Below are 24,968 nucleotides of genomic sequence, written 5' to 3' on the forward strand. Positions count from 1 at the left end.
TTGGCCGTGGAAAGCCACGACCGGGACCGGGTGTCATGGCCGCCGGCCGCGGCCGACTGCCTGAGGCCAGGCCGACGGGCGCAACAAACATAGCTTACCCTGGTCGCCGGGTATGGTCGAAGGTGCCTGCGGTGGCAGGCAGCCCTTTCCTTTTCCTTCTCCCGGCCGCTGCCATTGCGGAGTTCGGCAGCGTGGCTCTGCGATCATCTGGCTCCTCCCCCTCTGCTCTTAGGAGCTGCATGCGCAGCTAAGGGAGATTCTTAAAGGAGCCAGGACAGGAAGTGTCATGGCTCCCCCTGAAGCTCTTCCCCTGGCTTGCTGTACTTAAGGCAAGGGCTGAGCATTCAGTCCTTGCCTTGGTATTGAGGTTCCTGCTTGAGTGTGTTCCTGGTTCTTCGTTCTTCATCCCGCTCTGCTCCCCTGCTCCGTGGATTGATTCTTGGCTTCGGACTTCTGGTGGACGTGTCTTCTCCTGGCTTGATCCTGGTACGGCTTTGGAACCTTCTCCTGCTTCGACCCTGGACTGGACTCGGACCCCGCTTGTGTATTGAACCTCGGACCGGCTTTGGACTCTTCTACGACTCCGTCCTCAGACTGCTACGACCTGCTGGAGGCGCCAGCCGTCTGGAACCCACGACCTGCAGGAGGCGCCTGCATCCAGACCTTCCTACAGTCTTCAGAGGAGTCGCCTAAATCCCAGCGGCCGGACCCCTACAGGCTCCTCCTGGGGGGGTTGCATGCTTCCAGGGTGAAGTCTTCTATCAAGCCTCTTCAGTCCAAGCGGTCGCGCCCTTCGACAGTAGCTATCAACCTCAAAACAGGGGTCCACTTTCATAACAGAATACCAAGGCCATGGACACGGCAGAGGCCTCGGCTCGGCAAGCCATTCCAGGACTAGCCCAGAAGGTCATGGAACAACAATGCATACTGGAATCCATGGCAGCCTCCCTAGAGCGATTAACACACGGCTGGACTCTATGGCAGCTGCCCAAGCTGCTTCTTCAGTAGTGCCAGCGCTTACGTCAAACACCTCTCGGACTGCAATTCCACTACCAATACCTCCATGCTATGCAGGGGATCCTCAGCAGTGTCAGGGATTCCTCGACCAGTGCAGCATGCATTTCCAACTTCAAGCCTCTTCATTCCCGGATGACCTTACTAAGACTACTTATATTCTATCGCTCTTGGAAGGGAAAGCCCTGGCAGGGGCTTCTGCCTATTGGCGACGATCATACCCAGTCCTGCAAGATCTTCAAAAGTTTTTGGAGCTATTCCTTGCTGTTTTTGACGATCTGGGAAAGCAGGTAGTAGCCGGGTCTAAACTTTTGCAACTTCGGCAAGGGAACCGAGCTCTCGCAGACTACACCATAGAGTTCAGAACACTGGCTTCAGAGCTTCACTGGGAGGAGAATTGTTTGCATTCCATATATCTGGAGGGTCTGTCATCTAAGATTAAGGACGCGATGGCAGCTCGTGAACTACCAAGGTCCATGGATTCTATTATAGACCTAGTAACTCGGATAGACCGTCGACTACAAGAAAGAGCTCGTGAAAGAGCTAATTCCAGAAGAACCATCTCATGGAACTCTCCTCGTCCAGCACCGACCATCTCACGAACTACCTCTGCTTCCAAGGGAAGTGCAGAAGAACCTATGCAACTGGGTCGTGGTCCTCTTTCTCCTGAGGAATGACAAAGACGCCGTCATGCAGGTCTCTGTATGTATTGTGGAGGAACAGGTCACCTCATCGCCCGTTGCCCGGTCCATTTGGGAAAACTTCAAAGCCTAGGCTCCGGTGGGGGAGTAACCCTAGACATTACATCCCCAGCTCCCCCGCTCACTTTACAGATCTCTTTGGAACTGAAGGACCTCCAATTTTCTACCATGGCCTTTGTAGACTCTGGTGCAGGCGGGAGTTTCATCCTTCAAGATATCGTGGAGAAACTCCATATTCCTCTTCAACCTTGCCCCAGGCCATTGATCATATCCTTTATTCATGAAGATCCTCTACCAGGAAGGATAACTCATCAAACTGTTCCTCTGGTGTGTCACATCGCTCCCAAACATTCTGAACAAATTTCATTTTATGTCATCCAGAAAGCCATACATCCCGTGGTATTGGGTATCCCCTGGTTACAACGTCATAACCCTCAGTTTGATTGGACAACCTTGAAACTTCTGCAGTTGGGATCTACTTGTCAAGAGACTTGTCTACAAGGAAGTACGCTAACCGACAGCTACGTCTGCACCACATGGCTTGAAGGTCTGCCCGCACAGTATAGTCAATTCGCAGATGTTTTTTCCAAAAAGGCCGCTGATATCTTGCCTCCGCATCAAGAGTTCGACTGTGACATTAATTTAGTTCCAGGGGCCTCACCTCCCCGAGGGAAGGTCTATGCATTATCCGCTTCAGACACTCAAGCGATGACCAGCTACATTCAAGAAAATCTACAGAAGGGATTCATTCGACACTCTACTTCGCCAGCCGGAGCTGGTTTCTTCTTTGTGGGAAAAAAGGATGGGACACTGCGGCCATGTATTGATTTCCGTGGACTCAACGCAATCACCATCAAAGATCGCTACCCATTGCCTCTTATCGCTGAACTTTTTGATCGTTTACAGGGGGCCCAGATTTTTTCCAAATTAGATCTCTGAGGGGCCTACAATCTAATCAGAATTCGTGAAGGAGATGAATGAAAAATGGCTTTCAATACTAGAGATGGACATTACGAATATCTCGTTATGCCATTTGGATTAACTAATGCCCCTGCATTGTTTCAACACTTTATAAATGAAATATTCCGAGACCTATTTTATATCTGTGTTATGATCTATTTGGATGACATTCTTATTTTCTCGGCCAGTTTACAATCCCACAGACAACACGTCCTTCAGGAGTTACAACGTCTAAGGGAGAACAGACTGTATGCTAAGCTTGAAAAATGTATCTTTGAAAAAGAGTCATTACCCTTCCTGGGTTATATCATATCTAAGCAAGGGTTTCAAATGGATCCCGCCAAGCTGAAATGCATTAAAGAATGGCCTCAGCCCAATGGATTGCATGCGCTCCAACATTTTCTAGGATTTGCGAATTATTATCGCAATTTTATCCAGAATTTTTCTAAATTAGCTGCCCCTCTGACTGCGCTGACTCGCAAAGGAGCCAACATCAAGGCATGGCCTGTGGAGGCTGAGGAAGCATTACAAGCACTCAAAAACTCCTGTCTTCGACAACCATGTCTCCGGCATCCCAACCCCAAGTGCCCATTTATCGTTGAAGTTGATGCATCAGCTGAAGGAGTTGGAGCTGTTCTGAGACAGACGACTACATCAGGAACATCACATCCTTGTTCATACTTCTCCAAGAAATTCTCAGCAGCAGAATGTAATTACTCCATTGGAGATAAGGAGCTCCTTGCTATCAAGATGGCACTAGAAGAATGGCGACAGTGGTTGGAAGGAGCACAACATCGCATAACCATCTTTACTAACCACAAAAATTTAACATATCTGCAACAAGCTCAACGGTTAAACCCGTGTCAGGCCCGTTGGGCCCTCTTTTTCACTCGCTTCGACTTTGAATTACGATATCACCCTGCCAACAAGAACATTAAGGCTGATGCCTTATCTTGATTGTTCTCCACAGAGAATACTGAGGATCCTGAACAACACATCATTGATCCAGCTCGTATTATCTTGTCTGCTACCTTCATGGTACCACCAGGGAAGACGGTGGTGCCTAAATGGCTTCGCAATAAAGTCTTGGCTTGGGGTCATGATTCCAGATTGGCAAGACACCCCGGATGAATGCGAACGCAAGCTCTCTTACAGCAGTATTATTGGTGGCCAGAGATGCATAAAGATATATGAGCATATGTAGATTCATGTCCAGTCTGCGTACAACATAAAGTCCTCACCGGGAAAACTTGGGGCCTGTTACAACCCTTACCCATTCCCACTAGACCATGGACACACATCTCCACAGATTTTATAGTGGAACTTCCTCTATCTAATGGCAACATGGTGATATGGGTAGTGGTATATCGCTTTTCAAAAATGGCTTATTTTATTCCACTCCCCTCCCTCCCGTCTGCTCCTAGACTGGCTCAATTGTTCATGCTCCACATCTTTCGCCTACATGGACTGCCTCAATACATCACCTCGGACTGGGGTCCACAGTTTACGGCTCAATATTGGCTCAACCTCTGCAAGAAATTCCAGATTTTGCTGGATTTTACTACGGCATTCCATCCTCAGGCTAATAGTCAGGCATAGTGTACTAATCGTATGCTGAAACAGTTTCTACATTTTTATGTCAACTCTCGACAAGATGACTGGGCATCACTTCTTTCCTGGGCGGAGTTTTCCCATAATTCACATGCTGGGACCTCTACGGGGGCATCCCCCTTTCAGATTGTCTTCGGTCATCAGCCCCGCCCGCCCTTGCCCGTACCCCTGCCGATTCCATCGCCAGCAGCTCAGTTAACAGCTACACAAGTGAAACAACTTTGGGTCCATACTCAAAGATGCTACAGAAAGCAGCCCGCTCCGCTAAGAAATTTGCTGATCTACATCGACGCCAGGCTCCTCAGTTTCATCCCGGGGAGAAGGTGTGGCTCAGCACCCGGCATATCCATCTGAGAGTCCCTTCCATGACACTGGCTCCTCGTTATATTGGACCTTTTCCGGTACTGAGACAATTAGGTCCAGTAACCTACCAACTTCGGTTACCTGCTACATTGCAAATTCACAACTCATTCCATGTGTCTCTTCTAAAACCGCTGATACTCAAGTGGCCTAGTTGGAAGCCACCCGAGCCAGTGCACCATCAAGCAGTGGATGAGATTATTTATCAAGTGCGTGAGGTGTTGGATGTCCGGAGATGGGGCACCATTTGGGAGTACCTCCTAGCTTGGGAGGGATTTGGCCCTGAGGAGAACTCGTGGGAACCAGCAAAGAATATATTGGACAAATCTTTGCTCAAAGACTTTCATTCAAAACACCCTGGTAAACCCAAACCTTCTAGGGGGAGGCCTAAAGGAGGGGTTACTGTTAGCAGCATCAGCCGCGGCAAGCTGCGACCGGGACCGGGTGTCATGGCCGCCGGCCGCGACTGACCGAGACTGAGGCCAGGCCGACGAGCGCAACAAACATAGCTTACCCGGGTCGCCGGGTATGGTCGAGGGTACCTGCGGTGGCCGGCAGCCCTTTCCTTTTCCTTCTCTCGGCCACTGCCATTGCGGAGTTCGGCAGCGTGGCTCCGCATTCATCCGGCTCCTCCCCCTCTGCTCTATGGAGCCGCGCGCGCAGCTAAGGGAGATTCTTAAAGGAGCCATGACAGGAAGTGTCATGGCTCCCCCTGAAGCTCCTCCCCTGGCTTCCTGTACTTAAGGCAAGGGCTGAGCATTCAGTCCTTGCCTTGGTATTGAAGTTATTGCTTGAATGTGTTCCTGGTTCTTCGTTCTTCATCCCGCTCTGCTCCCCTGCTCCGTGGATTGATTCTTGGCTTCGGACTTCTGGACTGGTGGACGTGTCTTCTCCTGGCTTGATTCTGGTACGGCGTTGGAACCTTCTCCTGCTTCGACCCTGGACTGGACTCGGACCCCGCTTGTGTATCGAACCTCGGACCGGCTTTGGACTCTTCTACGACTCCGTCCTCAGACTGCTACGACCTGCTGGAGGTGCCAGCCGTCTGGAACCAATGACCTGCAGGAGGCGCCTGCATCCAGACCTACCTACAGTCTTCAGAGGAGTCACCTAAATCCCAGCGGCCGGACCCCTACAGGCTCCTCTTGGGGGGGTTGTGTGCTTCCAGGGTGAAGTCTTCTATCAAGCCTCTTCAGTCCAAGCGGCCTTGCCCTTCGACGGTAGCTATCTACTTCGAAACAGGGGTCCACTTTCATAACATCTTAACCTATCAGCCATTATCCTGAGGTAGGGGGGTAACATAAGTGCTAGTGGTAGTACAACTGAAGAGCCAAATGGCATACCCCTCCTAGCCTAGAGGTGTCACCACTGGGCCTGTCATGGCACATGATAGTGTCAGTAGTCGTGCAATGAGCGTACATCCATGTCCCTTAAAACATACAAGATAGCTATATAGACAAACTTCAGCGCTGCCCCATTCCCCACCCCCCCTTCTCTTCCCAATCCCCAAAAACCCAACTGTATAATCACACATGCTATCTCCATAAACGGAGATAGAGATCACCCGATCTACCTTTCTGGCTCCCCCGCCAAAACATGGTAACTGAGGTAAATAGGCCAAACCGTACCACAGTGGTTAGAACCTCCAGTTACTTGATCCCTGTACATTAGAAAATACAGGATCTGAACAGGATATAGTAAATGAGAAAAAATGAGAATAAACAGTTAGATATACATGAACTGGTACCAATAGGAGGTAGAGAGAAAGAGAATGTAATGGTAGGAAAGTTCACTGTGAGTCTAGGGTTCCCGTTATGAAGTGTTGGACTGCTTCCACAGAATCAAAGCTATGCCAATTTCCATTGTGTTCCATCCGGAGCTTGGCTGGATATTGCAACATGAATTTTACTTTTCTTTTGAATAGATTCGCACAAATAGGAGAGAATTCCTGCCTTTTTGCTGAGAGCACTACCGAGTAGTCCTGAAAAATCATGATTTTGCTGTTCTCATAAGTCAGATGCGTATTACGCCAAAAAGCCTGGAGAATATCAGTTATATGACAAAAATTTAAGAATCTCACCAGCACTACCCTAGGTCTCATGGCATCCGATTTTTCTTTGTCCCCAGTCTGTGTGCCCTTTCAACTGTAACGCTGTCTATGATCTCTGTGAGGCGAAGCTCCTGCAGTAACCAGGTTTCCATGATTTTTGCCAATTCCTGCTCAGGAACAGTCTCTGGGATCCCCACAATTCGCAAATTATTTCTCCTAGATCTGTCCTCTAAATCCTCCACCTTGCATTCTAAGGCAGTCACCTGTTTAATCAGCACTCCCTGCTTTTGCAATAGGTTTTGAGTCTCTGTTTCCACATCAGCAATACACTGTTGTGTGTCTACTACTTGAAGTTTGATTTCTTGTAGAGTTTCATTACCTGCACTGATTTTTTGTGCCAGATCGGTGAAACAGGGTTCCAGCGCCATCACAACCGCCTGTGTAACATCCCCCACGAGGTCCGATTTTTCTGCTGGCACACTGGGGCTCGGGAGTCCGGCGGCCATTTTCCCTTCGGTCTGCCTGCCTGTTGTCTTTTCTCTGTGCTGTGGTTTTGCCGCCATTCCGGGCTCACCGCCACCAAAAAATGAATCAATCGTCGGCTGAGAGGGACCCAATTCTGCTGGGGCCACCACAGTGTGGATCTGGCGATTTTTGCACCGGTTTTGGGAGGATTCACGGTGGGGGAGCCAGGAGTGCGGTCTGCCTGCTGCCTACCTGCTCATCAGGTCACATGATCCCCCGAATGGAAATGTTTTAAGCAGAAGTTGAGTGTGTGCTCAGTAAGGTACAGATTGTAGGTATTAAAGTGGGCTAAAAGCTGATTTAAAGAGCCATGTTTTCAGAAGGTTTCTGAAAGCTAGAAGATCTGTGGCTTGTCTAATAGTCTCCTTCCTGGTGGTAACAAGGCATAGTTTCTTTAGGTTAGGGACCACCAGTTGGGTTTGGACAGTGAACATAAGGGGTGGATTGGCAGGTAGGGTTTAACGTTTGGCCGGCTGTGGAATAGACCCATGACTGGATGCACTCATCCCAAGATGACATGCCTCACGGCTCTCATGCCACCATTGCTACGCTGCCACTGCCTCCCTTAGGCGCGCGCATATGTACACACATAATATAGACTCCACAGTGGAAAACTGGATGTGGCATGCTCATAGAAACTTAGAAACATAGAAACAACGGCAGAAGACCAAATGACCCATCCAGTCTGCCCAGCAAGCTTTCACACTTATTTTTCTCATACTTATCTGTTACTCTTGGCCCTTATTGGTAACTTTTTGGTTCCAATTTCCTTCCCCCCTGCCACTGATGCAGAGAGCAGTGCTGGAGCCGCATCGAAGTAAAATACCTAACTTAATTGGTTAGGGGTAGAAACTGCTGCAATAAGCAAGCTACTTCAATTTGTTTTTGTTTACCCAGCCTGTGCTATTCAGTCCTTGTTGGTTGTTGTCTGAATATAAATCCTCTTTTCTTCATTCTCCCCGCCGTTGAAGACGTGAGCTGTGCTGGATATGTATTCCAAGTGAAGTATCCGGCTTAATTGATTCGGGGTAGTAACCGCCGAAATAAGCAAGCTACTCCCACTTTTTTTGTTTATCCAGCCTTTGCAATTCAGTCCTTGGTTGAATATAAATCATATTTTCTTCATTCCCCCTGCCGTTGAAGCAGTGAGCTGTGCTGGATATGTATTCCAAGTGAAGTATCAGGCTTATTTGGTTTGAGGTAGTAACCACCGCAACAAGCAAGCTACTCCCCCGCTTATTTGTGAATACAAATCCTTTTTTCCATATTTTCTCTTGCCGTTGAAGCATAGAGCAACGTTGGAGTCACATTAACTGTGTGTGTGTTTATTGAATAAGGTTATTAATCACCAGGTAGTAGCCGTCATTCCCGCAAGCCACCCCCATGCCTCTTCACCTCATTCACATCCTCTAGATTTTATGGATCCACAATGTTTATCCCACGCCCCTTTGAAATCCTTCACAGGTTTGCTGTTCACCACTTCCTCCAGAAGGGCATTCCAGGCATCTACCACCCTCTCCATGAAGAAATACTTCCTGACATTAGTTTTGAGTCTTAGTCCCTGGAGTTTTAAATCATGACCGCTGGTTCTTCTGATTTTTTTCTGATAGAAAAGGTTTGTCGTTGACTATGGATCATTAAAACCTTTCAAGTATCTGAAAGCCTGTATCATATCACCCCTGCTCCTCCTTTCCTCCAGGGTATACATGTTTAGGTTCTTCAATCTTTCCTCATAAGTCATTCGCTGAAGACCATCCACATTTTTGGTCGCCCTTCTCTGGACCACCTCCATCCTGTCTCTGTCCCTTCAGAGATACAGTCTCCAGAACTGAGCACAGTACTCCAGGTGAGGCCTCACCAGGGACCTGTACAAGGGGATTGTTGCATCCGTCGGTCTCAGACGTCTTCGACCTCTGTGCCTCACCTTTCTTCCTTCTCTCTCCTCAAGCCTTGGAAGATGGCTGCTGCCGCGTCTTCATGCCGCTCTCTCCGGTGTCCCTTGAACGGCAACAGCGACGGTGTTCGCCATGATTTTCCTTAGGGTGCGTGTGCGCACGCCACCCACGTCTTTATCCACGTCATGGTGGGAACCTCGGAGGTGTCCCCTCTGAGTGTCGTCATCACATCCTGGTATTTAGCCTGCCCTTCATTTGCTAACAAACTGAGTTAGCAAGGATTGGATTGCCTCCGGTCTAATCTGCTCTACCGTTTCCCAGCTGCCACAGGAAGCTTTCTCTGCCCTTCGGGGTAAATCTTCACTAACCTGGGTACCCACTCCATGGGGGCCCTTCTACTCTATTTCAGGTACCTATCTTGGGATACTGCTCCTCTAGGGCCTGCTTTCCCTAATCTGGTGCCTGCCACTGAACAACTTCTTCCTGCCAGGACCTTCTACTATACAGCTTTCCACCTCAGTGAGTAATTACCCTGTCAGTCTGTCTCTTCTCCAGCTTCAGCGCACTGGATCTTCATCCGGGACCTGTCCCTGCTATGCCAAGCTGCCTATCCTACTCAAGTGTGAGACTGCTCTCCTTTGCTGAGGACCCCTGGACTATTTCACTGGGTTACCTTCACTGCTGCCCGCTCCCCGGCATTACCATCGAGCTGTACAATAAATTCAACTTCTCTGTGTTTGCATGTATAGAATCTAGCCTATTACTGTGGTTCCTCACGGGGCTCCTCCCCATGGGAGTGGCCATCACCGCAGTATCCAAGAATCCACTCCAACACCTCATAACCATAACAGGGATAATAACTTCCCTTTTCTTACTCGATATTCCTCTCTCTGGGGTACATTTCCAAAGAGGTACACGTATAAGATATGAGCGTACCCCCCGAAAACCTAACCCAAACCCCCCCTGCATGCACCGAGCCTATTTTGCATAGGCTCGGTGGCGCGCGCAAGCCCCGGGACGCGCGTAAGTCCCAGGGCTTTGTAAAAGGGGCGGAGGGGGTGTGTCTGGGGTCAGGGGCAGTTTGGGGCAGGACCGGGGGTGTGGCACCAGCCCGGGGGCATGGTAGAGGCCTCAGGACCAGCCCCCTGGTCGGGTGATGGCGCGCCAGCAGCCCACTGGCGCGCGCAGATTTACGCCTGCTTTCAGCAGGCGTAAATCTGCCAACAAAGGTAAGGGGAGGTTTAGATAGGGCCGGGGGGGTGGGTTAGGTAGAGGAAGGGAGGGGAAGGTGCGGGGAGGTGGAAAGAAAGTTCCCTCCAAGGCCGCTCCGATTTCGGAGCGGCCTTGGAGGGAACAGGCAGCGCGCGCCGGGCTCGGCGCGCGCAAGTTGCACAAATGTGCACCCCCTTGCGCGCACCGACCCCGGATTTTATAAGATACGCGCGGCTAAGCGCGTATCTTATAAAATCCAGCGTACTTTTGTTCGCACCTGGTGCGAGAACAAAGGTACGCGCTCGCGCAACTTTATAAAATCCGGCCCTCTATGCAGCCCAGCATTCTTCTGGCTTTAGCTATCGCCTTGTCACATTGTTTCGCCGACATTTGTTGCTATTCGGTATTTATTGCGCCGTGACCCAAATCCGTTGCATCCGTTATTCGTTTTCCATTAAAGTTGGAAAAACAAAAAAAAACCCATCCCAATCCTTTAAATTTAATTAACTACAACCCCCCCACCGTCCTGACCCCCCCAAGACTTGCCAAAAGTCCCTGGTGGTCCATCGGGGGTCCGGGAGTGATCTCCTGCACTTGGGCCGTCAGCTGCCAGTAATCAAAATGGCGCCAATAGCCCTTTGCCCTTAATATGTCACAGGGGCTACCGGTGCCATTGGTCAGCCCCTGTCACATGGTAGGAGCAATGGATTGTCGGTGCAATCATGGGCCATCCATTGGGCCTACCATGTGACAGGGGCCGACCAATGGCACCGGTAGCCCCTGTGACATAGTAAGGTCAAAGGCTATCGGCGCCATTTTGAATACTGGCAGCCGATGGCCCAAGTGCAGGAGATCACTTCTGGACCCCTGCTGGACCACCAGGGACTTTTGGAAAGTCTTGGGGGGGTTAGGAGTGTGGGGGTTTTAGTTAGTTTTTTTTATATTCGCTCCTTAAGATGCACAAAAAATTCAATAACGATATGTTGCATTTGTGGGGGTTCGCCATGCGTTTCGCAGACCCACCAATGCAACGAAAAGGGACCTATCCATTGCGGATTGCGCATACATTCAAAACAAATGCACATCCCTATTAGACACTATCACCCCAAGGTCTCTCTCCACTCCATGCACATCAGCCCTTCCCCCCCCCATCGAATACATTTCCTTCGGATTTCCACACCCCATATGCATGACTCTGCACTTCTTGGCATTGAATCTCAGCTGCTATATCTTCGATCAGTCTTCCAGCTTCCTTAAATCCCGTCTCATTCTCTCCACTCCTTCTGGCGTTTCCACTCTGTTGCAGGTCTTAGTGTCATCCGCAAAAAGATAAACCTTACCTTCTATCCCTTCCACAATGTCGCTCACAAAGATATTGAACAGGACCTGTCCCAACACCGAGCCTTGTGGCACTCCACTCACAACTGCTCTCTCTTCTGAGTAAGTTCCATTTACCATCACACATTGTCTTCTGTCCTTCAACCAGTTTGCTATCCAGGCCACCACCTTGGCACTCACTCCCAAGCTTCTCATTTTATTCACAAGCCTCCTGTGCGGGACCATATCAAAAGCTTCGCTAAAATCCAAGTAGATGACATCAAGTGCTCTTCCTTGATCCAATTCCTTAGTCACACAATCAAAAAGTCAATCAGATTCATCTGACAGGACCTTCCCTTGGTGAAACCATGCTGCCTCTGGTCCAGCAATTCTGCTGCTTGTAGATAGTTCACTATTCTTTCCTTCAGTAGCGATTCCAATACTTTTCCCACCATAGATGAAATCAGAAGACATCAGCCTCAGACTATTTAAACCTACTGAGCCCTTCATCCCTTGTCTCAGCAACAGGCCCTCCTACTTCTCAGCAGTTCATGTTGCTCCATTGTTCCAGATCCTGCCTTGTTCCAGCATTCCTGATCCTGCCTTGTTCCAGTGTTCATTCCTGCCTTGATCCAGACTTGTTCCTTGTCCAGACTTGCCCTGCCTCATCCTGTCTAGCGTGTCCAGTCCAATTTCCTGTCTTGCCTTGTCTCCGTCCTTCATTTGTCTACCTGGTTTTGAACTCTGTTTCAGACCTGGATTACTCATCTGCCTGCCACCTGCCATTGACCTCTGTAACAGACTTTGGCTATGCTCTGACAGCTGCCTTCCCTGACACTTGGCCTGAGTCTGGTTACTGCCTGACCTCTACCTGCCCTGATCTTAGCACAGCCTTGGACTACCTCATCCTGAGCACCCTGTGGATCTCTCAGTAAGTTTGCCTTATAGGCTGCATCAATCACACCATAGCACAAGGGTCCACTATCATTACATAGGGGGTTAGATGGTCGCTGAGGTAGAGTGGTGCATATCTCGTGAGGTCTGTGTACGCTAGAGTTAGGTTTTTGAATTTTGTACAATGGAGAGAAGGGAGACAGGAGGCTGGGTGTGATCCTTTCAAGCTTGTTTTTTTGCTCAGCAGTTGTACTGTAGAATTTTGTACAAGTTACTATTGCTGGTTCAGTCTGATGGGCATTCTTATGAATAGTGAGTTGCAGTAATCCAGTCAGGAGATCAGTGATCTGGATGATTGCTACAAAAACTGAGTTGTCAAGCAACGGCCAGAGATATTGGACTTGATACAGCTTGAAGAAAGCTGCTTTAGTTGCTGCCCGGATTTGGGTTTCTGTTGTGAAGTTTGGGTAAAATATGTTGCCTGAACTTGATGGATGAGTGGGAGAAATAGTCCACTGTATGTTACTTTGGTGTCTAGGTGGGTAGGATCTTCTTTAACAATCTACAACACTTCAGTCTTTTGTGGGTTTAGCTTCAGTTTGTTTAGTCTTAGCCAGGAGGGGATGCTTGCAAGGCATTTATTGAGGATGTCAATTGCTTTGGGCCAAGAGAGTTCACCAGTTGGATGTCATCTGCATATGAGTGATCTGGTGGGTTCTGATGAATTTGCAGAGGAGGATCATATAAATGTTAATAATTATGGGTGAGAGTACAGATCCTTATGGTATTCCTCATGGGAGTGGATGAGTGTGGGATGACATTGACTCCAAGGACACAATCTGGGAGCAGTTGTAAAAAAAGGATTTGAACCATGTGAGTGCTGAAACTATTAGACCTATGTTATTCAAGCATGTGATTAAGATGTCATGTTCAAAGGTGTTGAAAGTAAAGAGGTTCAGAAGAATTAATAAGGTAGGATTGTCCAAGGTCAGTACAGTTTCTTAGTTCTTCTACTAGGCTTATTAGTACAATCTCAGTACTGTGACAGAGTATATGCCAGATTGGTTTGGATCAAGTGCCTTTGTAATCTGAAGGAATTCAGTTAGCTGAAGGACAGCCTTTTCAATGATTTTGCTTATGAAAGGTATGTTAGAGAATGGGTGGAGGTTGCTAAACTCATGTAGGTCAAGACTGGGATTGGCTTTACTGTGGCTCTTTCTAGGTTGTTGGGTACCCTTCAGCATAGGAGATGTTCATGATGTCTGCTAGGTGGTTGAGCAGGCCTCTCTTTGATTGTGAGTGGGGGCTTTGGTTGGAATGCAGAGGAAGCTTGATTCCAGAGACTGAGTCCAGCTCAGCTCTGATGTGTGAAATTTTGTCTATGAAAAATGTTGTAAGGTTGTTGCACTGGGTTTCGGAAGCCAGTGTAGCAGAGGTGGAGATCATGGGTATTAGGAGCTTGTTTACTGTCTTAAAACGTTTTTTTTTGCCCAAGATTTTAGTTTGGTTAATTGTCTTTGTGTAGTATGCTTTTTTTGCATCTATCACCACTCTGCAGTTGAGTGATTGCCATTCCCTGCAGTTTTTTCTGTTGGGCCGAATGCCTGATTTCTACCATTTTCACCTCCCATTAAGTCACCTCCCAGCTGATTTTAGAGTCATTAGTTCTGGAGTGAATCAGAGTAGGTTTTGGGTTCTTGATGTGGCAGATTTTCATTGGGGCAAGTTCATTGAAGGTTTTGCTAAGATTCTTGTTCCAGTTTTCTACCTCATGATCAGATGAGGTAGGGGTGGTGTTGAGAGTTTGTTTCTGAAGAGTAGCCAGGAAAGCCTCTGGATTATTTGTGCAGTTGGTCTGGCGAGAAGGATTGGTTTTGTAGATTTGACTTTTCTTGATGACTGTGGCTGCAGGTTGAATTTTATCAAGCAATGTTCAGCCCATTATGGTCAGATGGATTGTACGTCTTTATTGTATGGTCTGAACCGTGGGTCAGTATATTTACTAGTTGGCATTGGCCTAGTGCTTCATCAGTAATCAAGAAGGACTAACATAGTAACAAAGCATAGTAACATAGTAATGATGGCAGAAAAAGACCAAATGATCCATGGCATCTAGGCTACCAAGCAATTTACTTATATTAGTAACTAGCGGTACCCGGCCACACGTTGCAGTGGCAGAGTCAGGTTCTTCACCCTCCCTCCCCCTTCCCCTTGCTCATTTACCTCAGTCACTCATCCTCCTCCCCCTTGGTCACTCACCCTCCCTTCCCTCCCCTGTCCCCACTCCAACTCTCTCCCCTCACACTCACCTCTCCTCTCATTCTCCCTCCCCTGACACTCACCTCCCCCCTCATTCTCCCTCCCCTCACTGTCACCTCCCCCTGCCTACTGCCTACCCTTCAGATCAGAAAACCTTTGCCTTTCTATTTCTGTGGGAACCCCCCACCCCCCCAAAAAAAACCCAATCCCAACCCTTTAAATCAAATAATAACCCCCCACCCTCCTGCCCCCTCCCAAGACCTGAGAAATTAAAATTGTTAGTGCTACATGTGGTCTGTCCCTGGGTGTCTGTGCGCGTTATGTAGCCAAATAGGGGAGTGCCTAACCAAATTTGCACTTCCAAATTTGTTTTGTGGTCTGGGAAGGGCTATTTTGGTGCGTTCCCGAGATCGTGCAAGTTTAGTGTATGTATTTGTGTGTGAACCTCCCCCTTCCCCCAAAAAACAACCCTATGAGAAAATTTCTCTTAAACTAACCACCCCACACTCTCCTGCCCCCCCAGCCCCGTGAAAAACAGTAGCCCACCCCCTGCCCCCCCAGATTTGCTGAATGAATGAAACCTGCCCCCCCTTGTGACCCCTCCCCAAGATGTTCGCAATAAATTCATTACCACCCCCACCCTCCAGACCCAAGACCTGATAAAAATGTCAGTCGGTGGAGCGGGCATTCAGGAGCAGTCCGGGAGCGATGTATTGGCATTGGTCCATTGGCTGCGACCACTGAAACAGGTTCCGACGGCCCTTTGCCCTTACTATGTCAGTGGGGTGGAGCAATGGCAGCAGTAGGTCCTCTGACATAGTAAGGGCAAAGGTCCGCCGGCTGCCAGTCATGAAAATGGTGCCGACGGGCCCTCGCCCTTACTATGTCACATGGGCTACTGCCACCATTGGTGTCCCCGAGTGGCATAGTAAGGGAAAGGGCCGTTGGCGCCATGTTGATTGCTGGCAGCCGACAGCCATAGTGCAGGAGATGTGTCCCGGACCGGTCCTGGCCCCCCGCTGGAGCCTCCCGGACTTCCGTCAGGTTTTGTGTGTGTTGTGAGGGCCTGGGAAGTAAATACATTTGGCATGTGTGGGGGGGGGGTGAGGAGGGTGGAGGGTGGTGGGTGTATTTTATCTGTAAAGGAAATAGTTATCTTCCGGCAAAAAAATTGCACGAATGTGTTAAAATGGAATTGAAACGTGGACCTGGACTGGCAAAATGATTAGTGTAGCGTGTGTTAGTGTAAGATGTAACAGATGGCACTTATGTCCAGCAGATGTCGCTGTTTTCTTGAAAAAAATTTAAACCTATTTTACCTGTCACAGGTGTGACATATCTGTAATGTAAGTACAGAAGAACCTTCCTGTATGCGAAATGAAGGTTGTGTCCAAATTTGAAAGCAATCAGTTCAGTGGTTTCTGAAATTAGCAATTTTGTCCATATTTAACATTTTTATTTATATAGATTGGAGATGTGCATCATTTTTTTTAATCTTTTCGGCTTTGTTTCAGGGTCTTCTGCAGGAAATTTTGTTTTTCCTGTGGTTCGGGGTTTTTTTTTCGAGGGGCCCCGATTTTCGGGTTAGTGCACGCTAACTAACCCCAAAAACTAATTTTTCCAAAATTTCTGAAAAATTCCATTCTTTTTTCGGTTCCCCTGAACCATACCAAATTAGGCAGCCACCCAGCCATCTACATTCCTAATGATCAATTCACCATGATAGCTGACCTAACCCTTCCCTCTTGGGCAGTAGCCCTGGGAGCATATCATCTGTGCGAGAGGATAATGCACCACCTGGAGACTAGATCCTTGCCACATGATCATTTCCTGCTGCACCCGGTTGATGCTCTCTGATCATGAGTCATTCCTCCTCTAAGGTCGCACCAGAGCTGCCAGACTGGAGTTGGCTACTATGTCCCTGAAGATCTCATCTATATACCTCTCTGTCTGCTTCAGCTCCTCCGGGTCTGCCACTCTAGCCTCCAGAGATCAGACTTGTTCTCTGAGAGACAGGAGTTCTTTGCATCGGATGCACATGTACAATTTCTTACCAGCAAGTAAAAAATCAAACATGTGACACTTGATGCAAAAGACTTGGAGGCCCCCCTCTTGCTGCTGGACTCTGCCTTCATCTTAATTTGTTCAATTCCTAGTTAGGTTTTAGGTTGCTATGTAGTAGGAATGCATACAATTAGGGTCCTTTAAATGTATTAGTGTATTCACTATTGGCTGAAATTTTAAATGCCACATGAGTAAAAAACAGGGTAACGTGCATGGCTGGGCCTTGTGCGTGCCATGCGCATTTTCAAAGGTGCCCAACATGCGCATAACTCCTGTTACGTGCAGAAGTGCCAGGCCCAAGCAAAGGGGCGGTCCAGAGGGTGGGGGGGGGGGATGGTCCGGGGGGTCGGGGCTGGAGGCAGCTGGTACAGCGGCCATTTGCCACTGTGCCGGGGAAGTGCGCATTGGCAGTCAGCCGGTGCATGCAAGTTGCTTCTGATCCAATGGAGCAGCAAGCAAAAAACTAAAAAAAAGAAAAGGTGAGCAAAAGGGTTTAGGGGGTGAAGAAGAGAGGGGAAGAAGGAGGGAGTATCGGTAGGGAGCTATGGAAGTTCCCTCCCAGTCCCTTCCTGGTGTTTGCTGCCTGCCTTTCTGACTACTTACTTCAGCTCTGGAAGAGGAAGTAAGTAAAAAAACAAAAATAATTAGATTAGTGAGGTCGGAATTAGGGGTTGGGGTGGCAAGGGGAAAAGGGAGGAAGGGTAGTTAGGGGGTTAGGGAACTGTGGAAAGGGCCAATTGTGTAGGCACACATGTGTAAAAAAGCCCCCCCTTCTGCGTGTGAATCGGCTTGTCTATGTACACACGCTGGGAACCGCGTGCACTTGAACCCCTGTGGGGCCCTTTTAAAATTTATGCGTTAGAGCAAAGAGCTGCAGAAGTGCCTAAAAGGTGCATGAGAAAGGACAGGAAAGAACTAAGGTATTCATGATCAAAGGGTGCAGCCAATGTATTTCCAAGGAAATCTTTATGGGATAGGAGGGCCCTTTTCAGTTTTGTCTACGGCATCTTCTCAGTCCATTCAGATAGACAGAAGAGATCATGAAGGGGAGATATAGGGACCATAGATTCACAGATGTACTGCTTTTAGTTGTATTTTGAAGAAAACCAGAGGAACTTTACCAGGTGTTATAATCTTTCATGTTAAACTACTAAACCAGTAAAGTTATATTGGAACAACATCCTGTAGTACTGATTGTTTATTGGCTCTTAGAGTATATATAATGCCTTGGGTCTCAGATGTTTTTCCTCATTCTGCCAACTAAAATAGAGGTCTTTTATTCAGAGCAGATAGTGTTGCGCTCGGTGGACGGGAGTGCCAGAGGGTGCTCCTTAGCACGAGACGAGATGTGTGCCCCTGCAGTGAGACTATCCCTCTGAGTGGACACGAGGAATCTGGAGGACCGGAGCCTCCACCGTACCTGCATGCCCCGGAAAGACCAACAATGCTATGGTGGTCTCTGAATGATCCTCCGACCGTTCCCAGCCCTTTCGGACCTGCCGCAGGGAGCAGCAGAGGTGGCAGGCCGGACAGAGGTCAGGAATAACTGAAGACCTTGGAACAGATGAGACCTTGGAATTTGGAACAGACGAGATGAGGTCTTGGAATTTGGAACAGACGAGACAAGGTCTTGGAACTTGGAACAGTCGAAATGGGTCTTGGAACTTGGAACAGATGAGACGGGCGAGCACAGTCCCTCAGGCACCCTACACAGCCCAAAAGCTGGTCACTGACCACACTGTCCTCCGGGCTCCCTACACAGCCCGAAGGCTGGTTGCGGACCACAAGGGGAGCAGACATGCTCAGGACGAGACACAAGGAAGGGTTGAGCAAACCCCAGGAACCTCTGAGGTTAGAACAGGAGAACTTGAGGGACAGAACCTCAACAATAAAAACATGAACCTCCAGAGGCAAGGGTACTCTGGTCCTGGGTCATCAGGTGTGGAACATCAGGAGTGGAACATCAGGATACTGTGGATATCAACAGAATCAGGATACAAAGACATCAAGGAAGCCAGACAGGAACAAGCCAGAGAAGTCCTAGGGAGGACTGATCCCTTGCCAAGGCAAAGACAGACTGAGCGAAGAGTCCTTAAGTAGGCCAGCTAGGTAAACTCCCAGGTGATGTCATCAGGTGGGGCCAGGGGGACCCTACCTATGCTGTGCCTTTAAACCCAGGAAGAAGCCGTGGGTCTGCCCCTAAGAGGAAAGGGGCAGGACCCTGGACAGCGGCCATGCTTGCCGCTGTGCGGAGAGGAATGAGAGCAGAGAGCTTGGCCTCAGGGTAGGCCCCAACATCGGCGGCAGCCTCAGCCATGCAGGAGAGATCCGGGGCGGCACAGCCAGACAGGTCCCAGCTTCAGCGGCCTCCAGGCCACGTTGGAAAGACCTGGCATGGCTCCTGCCGTGCCGGCAAGATGGCGGCCCCAGCCACAAGGATCCAAGGCTTTTGCGGCCTCCAGGCTGCAGAGCGGCGGTGGCTCCTGCTGCCAGGAAAGTCCGGGGATGTGGCCTACTGGGCCGCGAAGTCAGGCTGCGGCCCTGTCGAAACGGCGATGAAGGTGAGAGGCGGCTCATGGCTCTGGCCATAGCCGCATTGCAACAGATAGAGAGAAAGAAAGAGACTTGGGATGAATTTTTAAAATGTTACACATGTAAAAATTAGTATACACATGTGTAAGTAGTCTCTACTTGCATAATCAGTATTTTATAAAAGTTGAAAATGTGTGTTTTTACTTTCACAACCACATATATGCTAATAAAAAGGGGGTGATCTACCAGCGTTTTGAGGCAGGACCAACAGCTCTACACATAATTTGCTATTTTAAAAGAAATGCATGTACATTTGGCAACTTGTGTAATTTTACTTCTGCTAATTATCCTGCGTAAGTGATATTAAAATGTTTAAGGGAAGCTCTGGAGGTGAAGAGGCACTAGCGAGACCAATGCAAAGCTGCAGCAGTGAGTGAGATCATCTCTTTGCACCCCAAAACAGCGTAAGAGCTGCACTCCAGTGGCTGGATAGAAAGGAAAGCTCTGTAGATGAAGAGATGCTGCTGAGACCAATAAGGGGCTGGAGCATAAGTGAGATCTCTTTGTGCACTAGGTCAGCATAAGAGCTGCGCCCCTATGGCGCGCAAGCACCAGCACGCCAAAGCTTCACATCAAAGGGGCAAGCTCCTGGGTTCATTTTCTTCAGCACTTGTATTCTGCTGGAATGAAGAAAAAGAGGAAGGGAATCATAGATGCTTTTCCAGCTAGTGCAGAGACTCCTTCAACTCTCCAAACAAGATTGGATTTTTTTTTTCCAGTAATTTACAATCAGGGAGAGAAGAATTTGAGTTACCTTCTGTTCACTATGAATTAGAGTCATCACTCAGCCCTGATATTAGGTCTCCACCATCTATAATACAGGGAAGGCCTACAACTCTGGTGGGTCAGGATCTTGTGGCTAATAAAGCCCCAAATTCTATATTATAGGCTGGTACCAGGATAGGAATTTGGTTCCTGAGGCTGTTTCTTTACAGACTGCCTCTGGATCTTCAGAAACATCTATTCCTATCACAGTTAAGCTTTTCCCTTTTACTTTGGAGATGATTTGGACTACAGTGACTACCTTGGAGAAATCTCTTTCAGTAAGGATTGAAAAATTTATGTCATCTTTTGAACAATTTCATGTTCAAGTAAATATTCATTCACAACAACTTCAGAATATGCAGAATAAAATAGGAACTTTAGAAGAACAAGTCCTGACCTTACAAAATTCCTTTTTGGCATGAATTAAAGATAATGAAATTTTGCATTATAAGATGGTGAACAGGAAGAATTTCCAGGATGTTCAATTTGCGTTTTATCTATGTTCCTTTTTCTTCCTCAATAACTTCTAAAGATATGTTAATGAAGTTTTATTTAGAGTTGCTTAAGATTCCTCCTGTTGAGATTCCAGAAATAACTAAAGTCTATTATCTACCAATAGAAAATTCTAGGGTGTCTGTTTCTGTTCCCGCAGCTTCATTTAGTTCAGTAGTTGTGGGAATTGATTGTCTGACATCTGAATGTGAATCGCAAGAGGAAGTTGCCACCTCCAGCTTGACAATAATTGTTTCCTTTGCTTTGAAGTCCAATCATCAACAGACATTAAAGATATTTTTAAAATTAAAAGACAGATCTTTTGGTGGTTACAAATTGGCTGTGTTTTCAGATGTGACAATTTACTCAAATGAGACGTAAATTGTTTCTCCAGAAGAGACAGCTGGGATTCCTGCTTACTGAGAGACCCCTGGAAATTAGCTGATACTAAATTTATCTTTTATGACCCTGAGCAGCTTGAAAGATTTCTTCAGGATAAATCAGTTTAGTCCATGATTGTAATGTGAGGATTTACATTATGCCTGAATTTTTCTAGGCTTGTTTGTTTATTTTTTTTCTTTATCATAATGCTTTCCCTATGGTGGTCTGTATACGGGGATACAAAATGTTTTAATTTTCCTATTTTTTTTTTATTTCTTTTTGTGCATTTTTGTCTACTTCTTAATGACACTTATTGTAATTAGTTTATGAATAAAAAAGAAAAAGAACATGTTTATAGTGTATTATTGACTGGGTGGGAAGTCTTGTGAATGGGGGAGAGAACCAAAAGGATCTCAATAACCACTTAAAACTGGTAATTTCATATAAGCATGAATGTGTTACAATTTGCTGACATATGTGTATAAATCGAGACTTTCATAAGTCCTACTTTAATTCTGTGCGTAAAGAAATACATGGTTTCAATGCATTGCATGTATTAGTGTGCAAGCCTACATATATATATATATGCTATAGTAAAGAAATGCATGTTTTATAATACGTGCATATGTGAAATGCATGGGCTATAAAATACTATGATAAATCTGCGTGCGGCAATATACGTCATACATGCCACTGTGTATAGTTGATGAAAGTTATCCTCACTAGATAACCTTGGTCCAGGTTACATATACAAAACTTAACTATTAAATAAAACATCCCTAAAAACATTTTTAATGAGGTTTACTTAGTTTGGCTAGTGTAACTGGTATTAACAAACAAGTGAGTTAAATATAAAGCAAATTACATTAAGAAAATGAAGAATACCTTATGCCGGAGTCTTATAAGAGGTTGATAGGGCTTCAGGCCATAACCATCCTTGGCTGGCTTTCCTTCTAATCCCATAAATATGCTTCCAAGAAACAAAACACTTGACCACCACTTAAACATCTTTATTGATTGCCTCCTGTCAAAATAAAAATGGTAAAGAATCAGTACTAAATCTTATTATAAAATTCTCACATGTAATAGAATGATAATTGAAGTTCACATTTTCTTCTGAATACATAGATCAGTCCCATAGTAATTAATATCAGATTCTAAGCATAGGAAATTGGAATAATTTTGAGAAACACTATTCAATAGCTATCTATTCTGCTTGATACTAAAGGATGGCATGGCACTATACATTCAGCTGAAAGAGATTTTAAGTAAGTTTCAAGGAAAAAGCAATTTTTCCAGTTATTCTGGGTCAACCAGAAAAGGTCAAAGCTATTCTTAATAGGTCACTCACTTTTTACTTCAGTTCAGAAAACTTGCTGCTAAAATAAATTGCCATCTTTGAGATATCATCTTTGCTTTAAATAAAAGAAAAAGAGGTCATTTCAAATTTAAGGCATGATCCACACCTCATTCCTCAACAAAGGTGGTAAATTGTGAAGAACGGGTTAGGTGAGGAAAGGGAGATAGGGGAGGTAGACTGCATGAAGGCAGGATCAGAAAGCAAGGGCAAACTCAAATATGGAGCTTACACTACATATCATGACTAAGTCATAAAAGCAGATTTGTAATTGGCTGGCCTTCCATTTCGCTAGCCTTGCAGTTTCCATTTTGCTGTGTACAGTAACAATATATGGAAAAGAGTGTTAGTTGATTTTTCGCCTAAGAGAACCAGGAAAAGTGCAGGTATAGGAAATACTTTTTCCTCTTACCCTTCCAGGAGAAGTATAAGCTTTAATAGAATGTGTGTGGGTCCAGCTTTTGAAATTCATCTTTTAGTGCATAACCTGCTTATGCACATGCTTTTATGTAAAGTAGGGAAAGGCAGGAAGGGGGAGTATAGTTGGCACTTATATGTATATATGTTTTAATGTAAAAAGCATGGGGTGACTTTTCAAAGAGTTGCGTGTGTAAAAATGAGAATATATGCATGTAAGTGGTATCTACTCACGAACAGGCTACTTTATAAACATCATACCTAAGTGCATATTTCTCCTTTCACACACACACCCACACACATATATTTATATACGTGCAAAAAATGGATGGTCTTGGAGTGCTCCAGGGTGGGGCCGACATTTACACATGAAAATTGTTATTTTAAAAGACACATTAGATTTGCCAATTTAATCACATAATTTCACACTTGCTAATTATCCTGCATAGGTGATATTAAATGTGTTTATTATGGTTTGGGTGGGAGGTCTGGGCGAAATGTGGGGAGTTCAGGCTGAAGAACTAGGAGACTTTCAATGATTTGAGAATGACTGAGTGAACTGGTGGAATAATTAATAAAACTGGAATTTTAATTACGTGCTTATGTTTTAAAATAAGCACGTAAATCCCAATTTATGCAAGACCTTCTTTATTTTTGCCCATAAAATATATCAGGTAAGTTTTCAAACGAGTTACATGTGTAAATGTAAGATACTATCATAGCAAGTTTGAAAAGCCATTTACGCTCGAAAAAGTGCACTTACATGTGAATATCCTATGGACAATTCAACGGCATATATTGTAGCAATTTTCAAAAGTCTTCATACAAGGGTAAAGTTCATTTGCATGTGTAAAACACAGTTTAAAGAATGTAAATGTTGTTGTAAATCAGGCCCATTGTCTGTATATTTTTAAAATAGGTAGTAAAAGTATGAGCTTCCAAGGCATGGTATGTATTCGCATGTAAGCATACATACACATGTATGTTGCAGAATATAGATATCCATATTTTGTAATTGTGCATATCTGATACGCATGGCTTACAAAATACTATTCCAAATCTGTGTGTGGACATTTACTAGAGATGTGAATCGTGTGCCCGATCATTTTAACGATCAGGTTTGGATGGTGGGAGAAAAAAATCTGATCGTTAGAGATGTGAATTGGAATCGGTTCCGATTCCAATTCACATTGTTAATTTTTTAGTGAGGCCTGAGCAGATTAAAAAAAACCCACCCCGACCCTTTACAAATGACCCCTTTGCTCTCCCACCCTCCCGAACCCCCCCCCCAAAATGTTAAATTACCTGGTGGTCCAGTTGGGGGGGCGGGGTCCTGGCACGATCTCCCGCTCTCGGGCCATCGGTGCCATTTTGGCTACCACTGATAAAAATGGCGCCGATGGCCCGATAAAAAAAAAAACCACCCCGACCCTTTACAAATTACCCCTTTGCTTCTCCCACCCTCCCGACCCCCCTAAAAACCTTTTACATGTACCTGGTGGTCTAGCGGGGGGTCCGGGAGCCATCCCTTCAATCATACACTTGGTGCTGGTGCCGGTGCTGGAGGTTTCAAAATGGCGCCAATCGCCTTTGCCCTCACTATGTCACAGGGAGCGATACTGGCAGTCGATCGCCTTTGCCCTCACTTTGTCACAGGGAGCGACGGTCGCTCCCTGTGACATAGTAAGGGCAAAGGCGATCGGCGCCATTTTGAAACCTCCAGCACTGGCACCGGCACCGAGGGTATGATTGAAGGGATGGCTCCAGGATCCCCCACTAGACCACCAGGTACATGTAAAAGATTTTTGGGGGGGGTCGGGAGGGTGGGAGAAGCAAAGGGGTAATTTGTAAAGGGTCGGGAGTGGGTTTTTTATCGGGCCATCGGCACCATTTTTATCAGTGGTAGCCAAAATGGCGCCGATGACCCGAGAGCGGGAGATCACGCCGGGACCCCCCCCCCCCCCCCCCACTGGACCACCAGGTAACTTAACATTTTGGGGGGGTTCGGGACGGTGGGGGAGGGTAAGGAATTGGTTTTAAAAGGGTCGGGTGGGTTTAGGGGTTGTTTTGGTGTGCTGGTTTTCCCGCCCTCCCCCAAATAA

At 46.8% G+C, this 24,968-nt stretch overlaps 1 protein-coding gene across 1 annotated transcript in view; it reads right to left on the minus strand.

Moving 5' to 3' along the window:
* FSTL5 (follistatin like 5) overlaps nt 1-24,968 on the minus strand; it is a 1,290,346-nt gene that overhangs the window by 1,149,661 nt on the left and 115,717 nt on the right. Inside the window, 1 exon segment of the mRNA XM_029618151.1 lies at nt 21,978-22,116. Within this exon segment, the coding sequence (XP_029474011.1) occupies nt 21,978-22,100 (123 nt within the window). The 5' untranslated portion in view covers nt 22,101-22,116.

This window comes from Rhinatrema bivittatum, chromosome 1 (assembly GCF_901001135.1).
Source record: "Rhinatrema bivittatum chromosome 1, aRhiBiv1.1, whole genome shotgun sequence".
NCBI lineage: Eukaryota > Metazoa > Chordata > Amphibia > Gymnophiona > Rhinatrematidae > Rhinatrema > Rhinatrema bivittatum.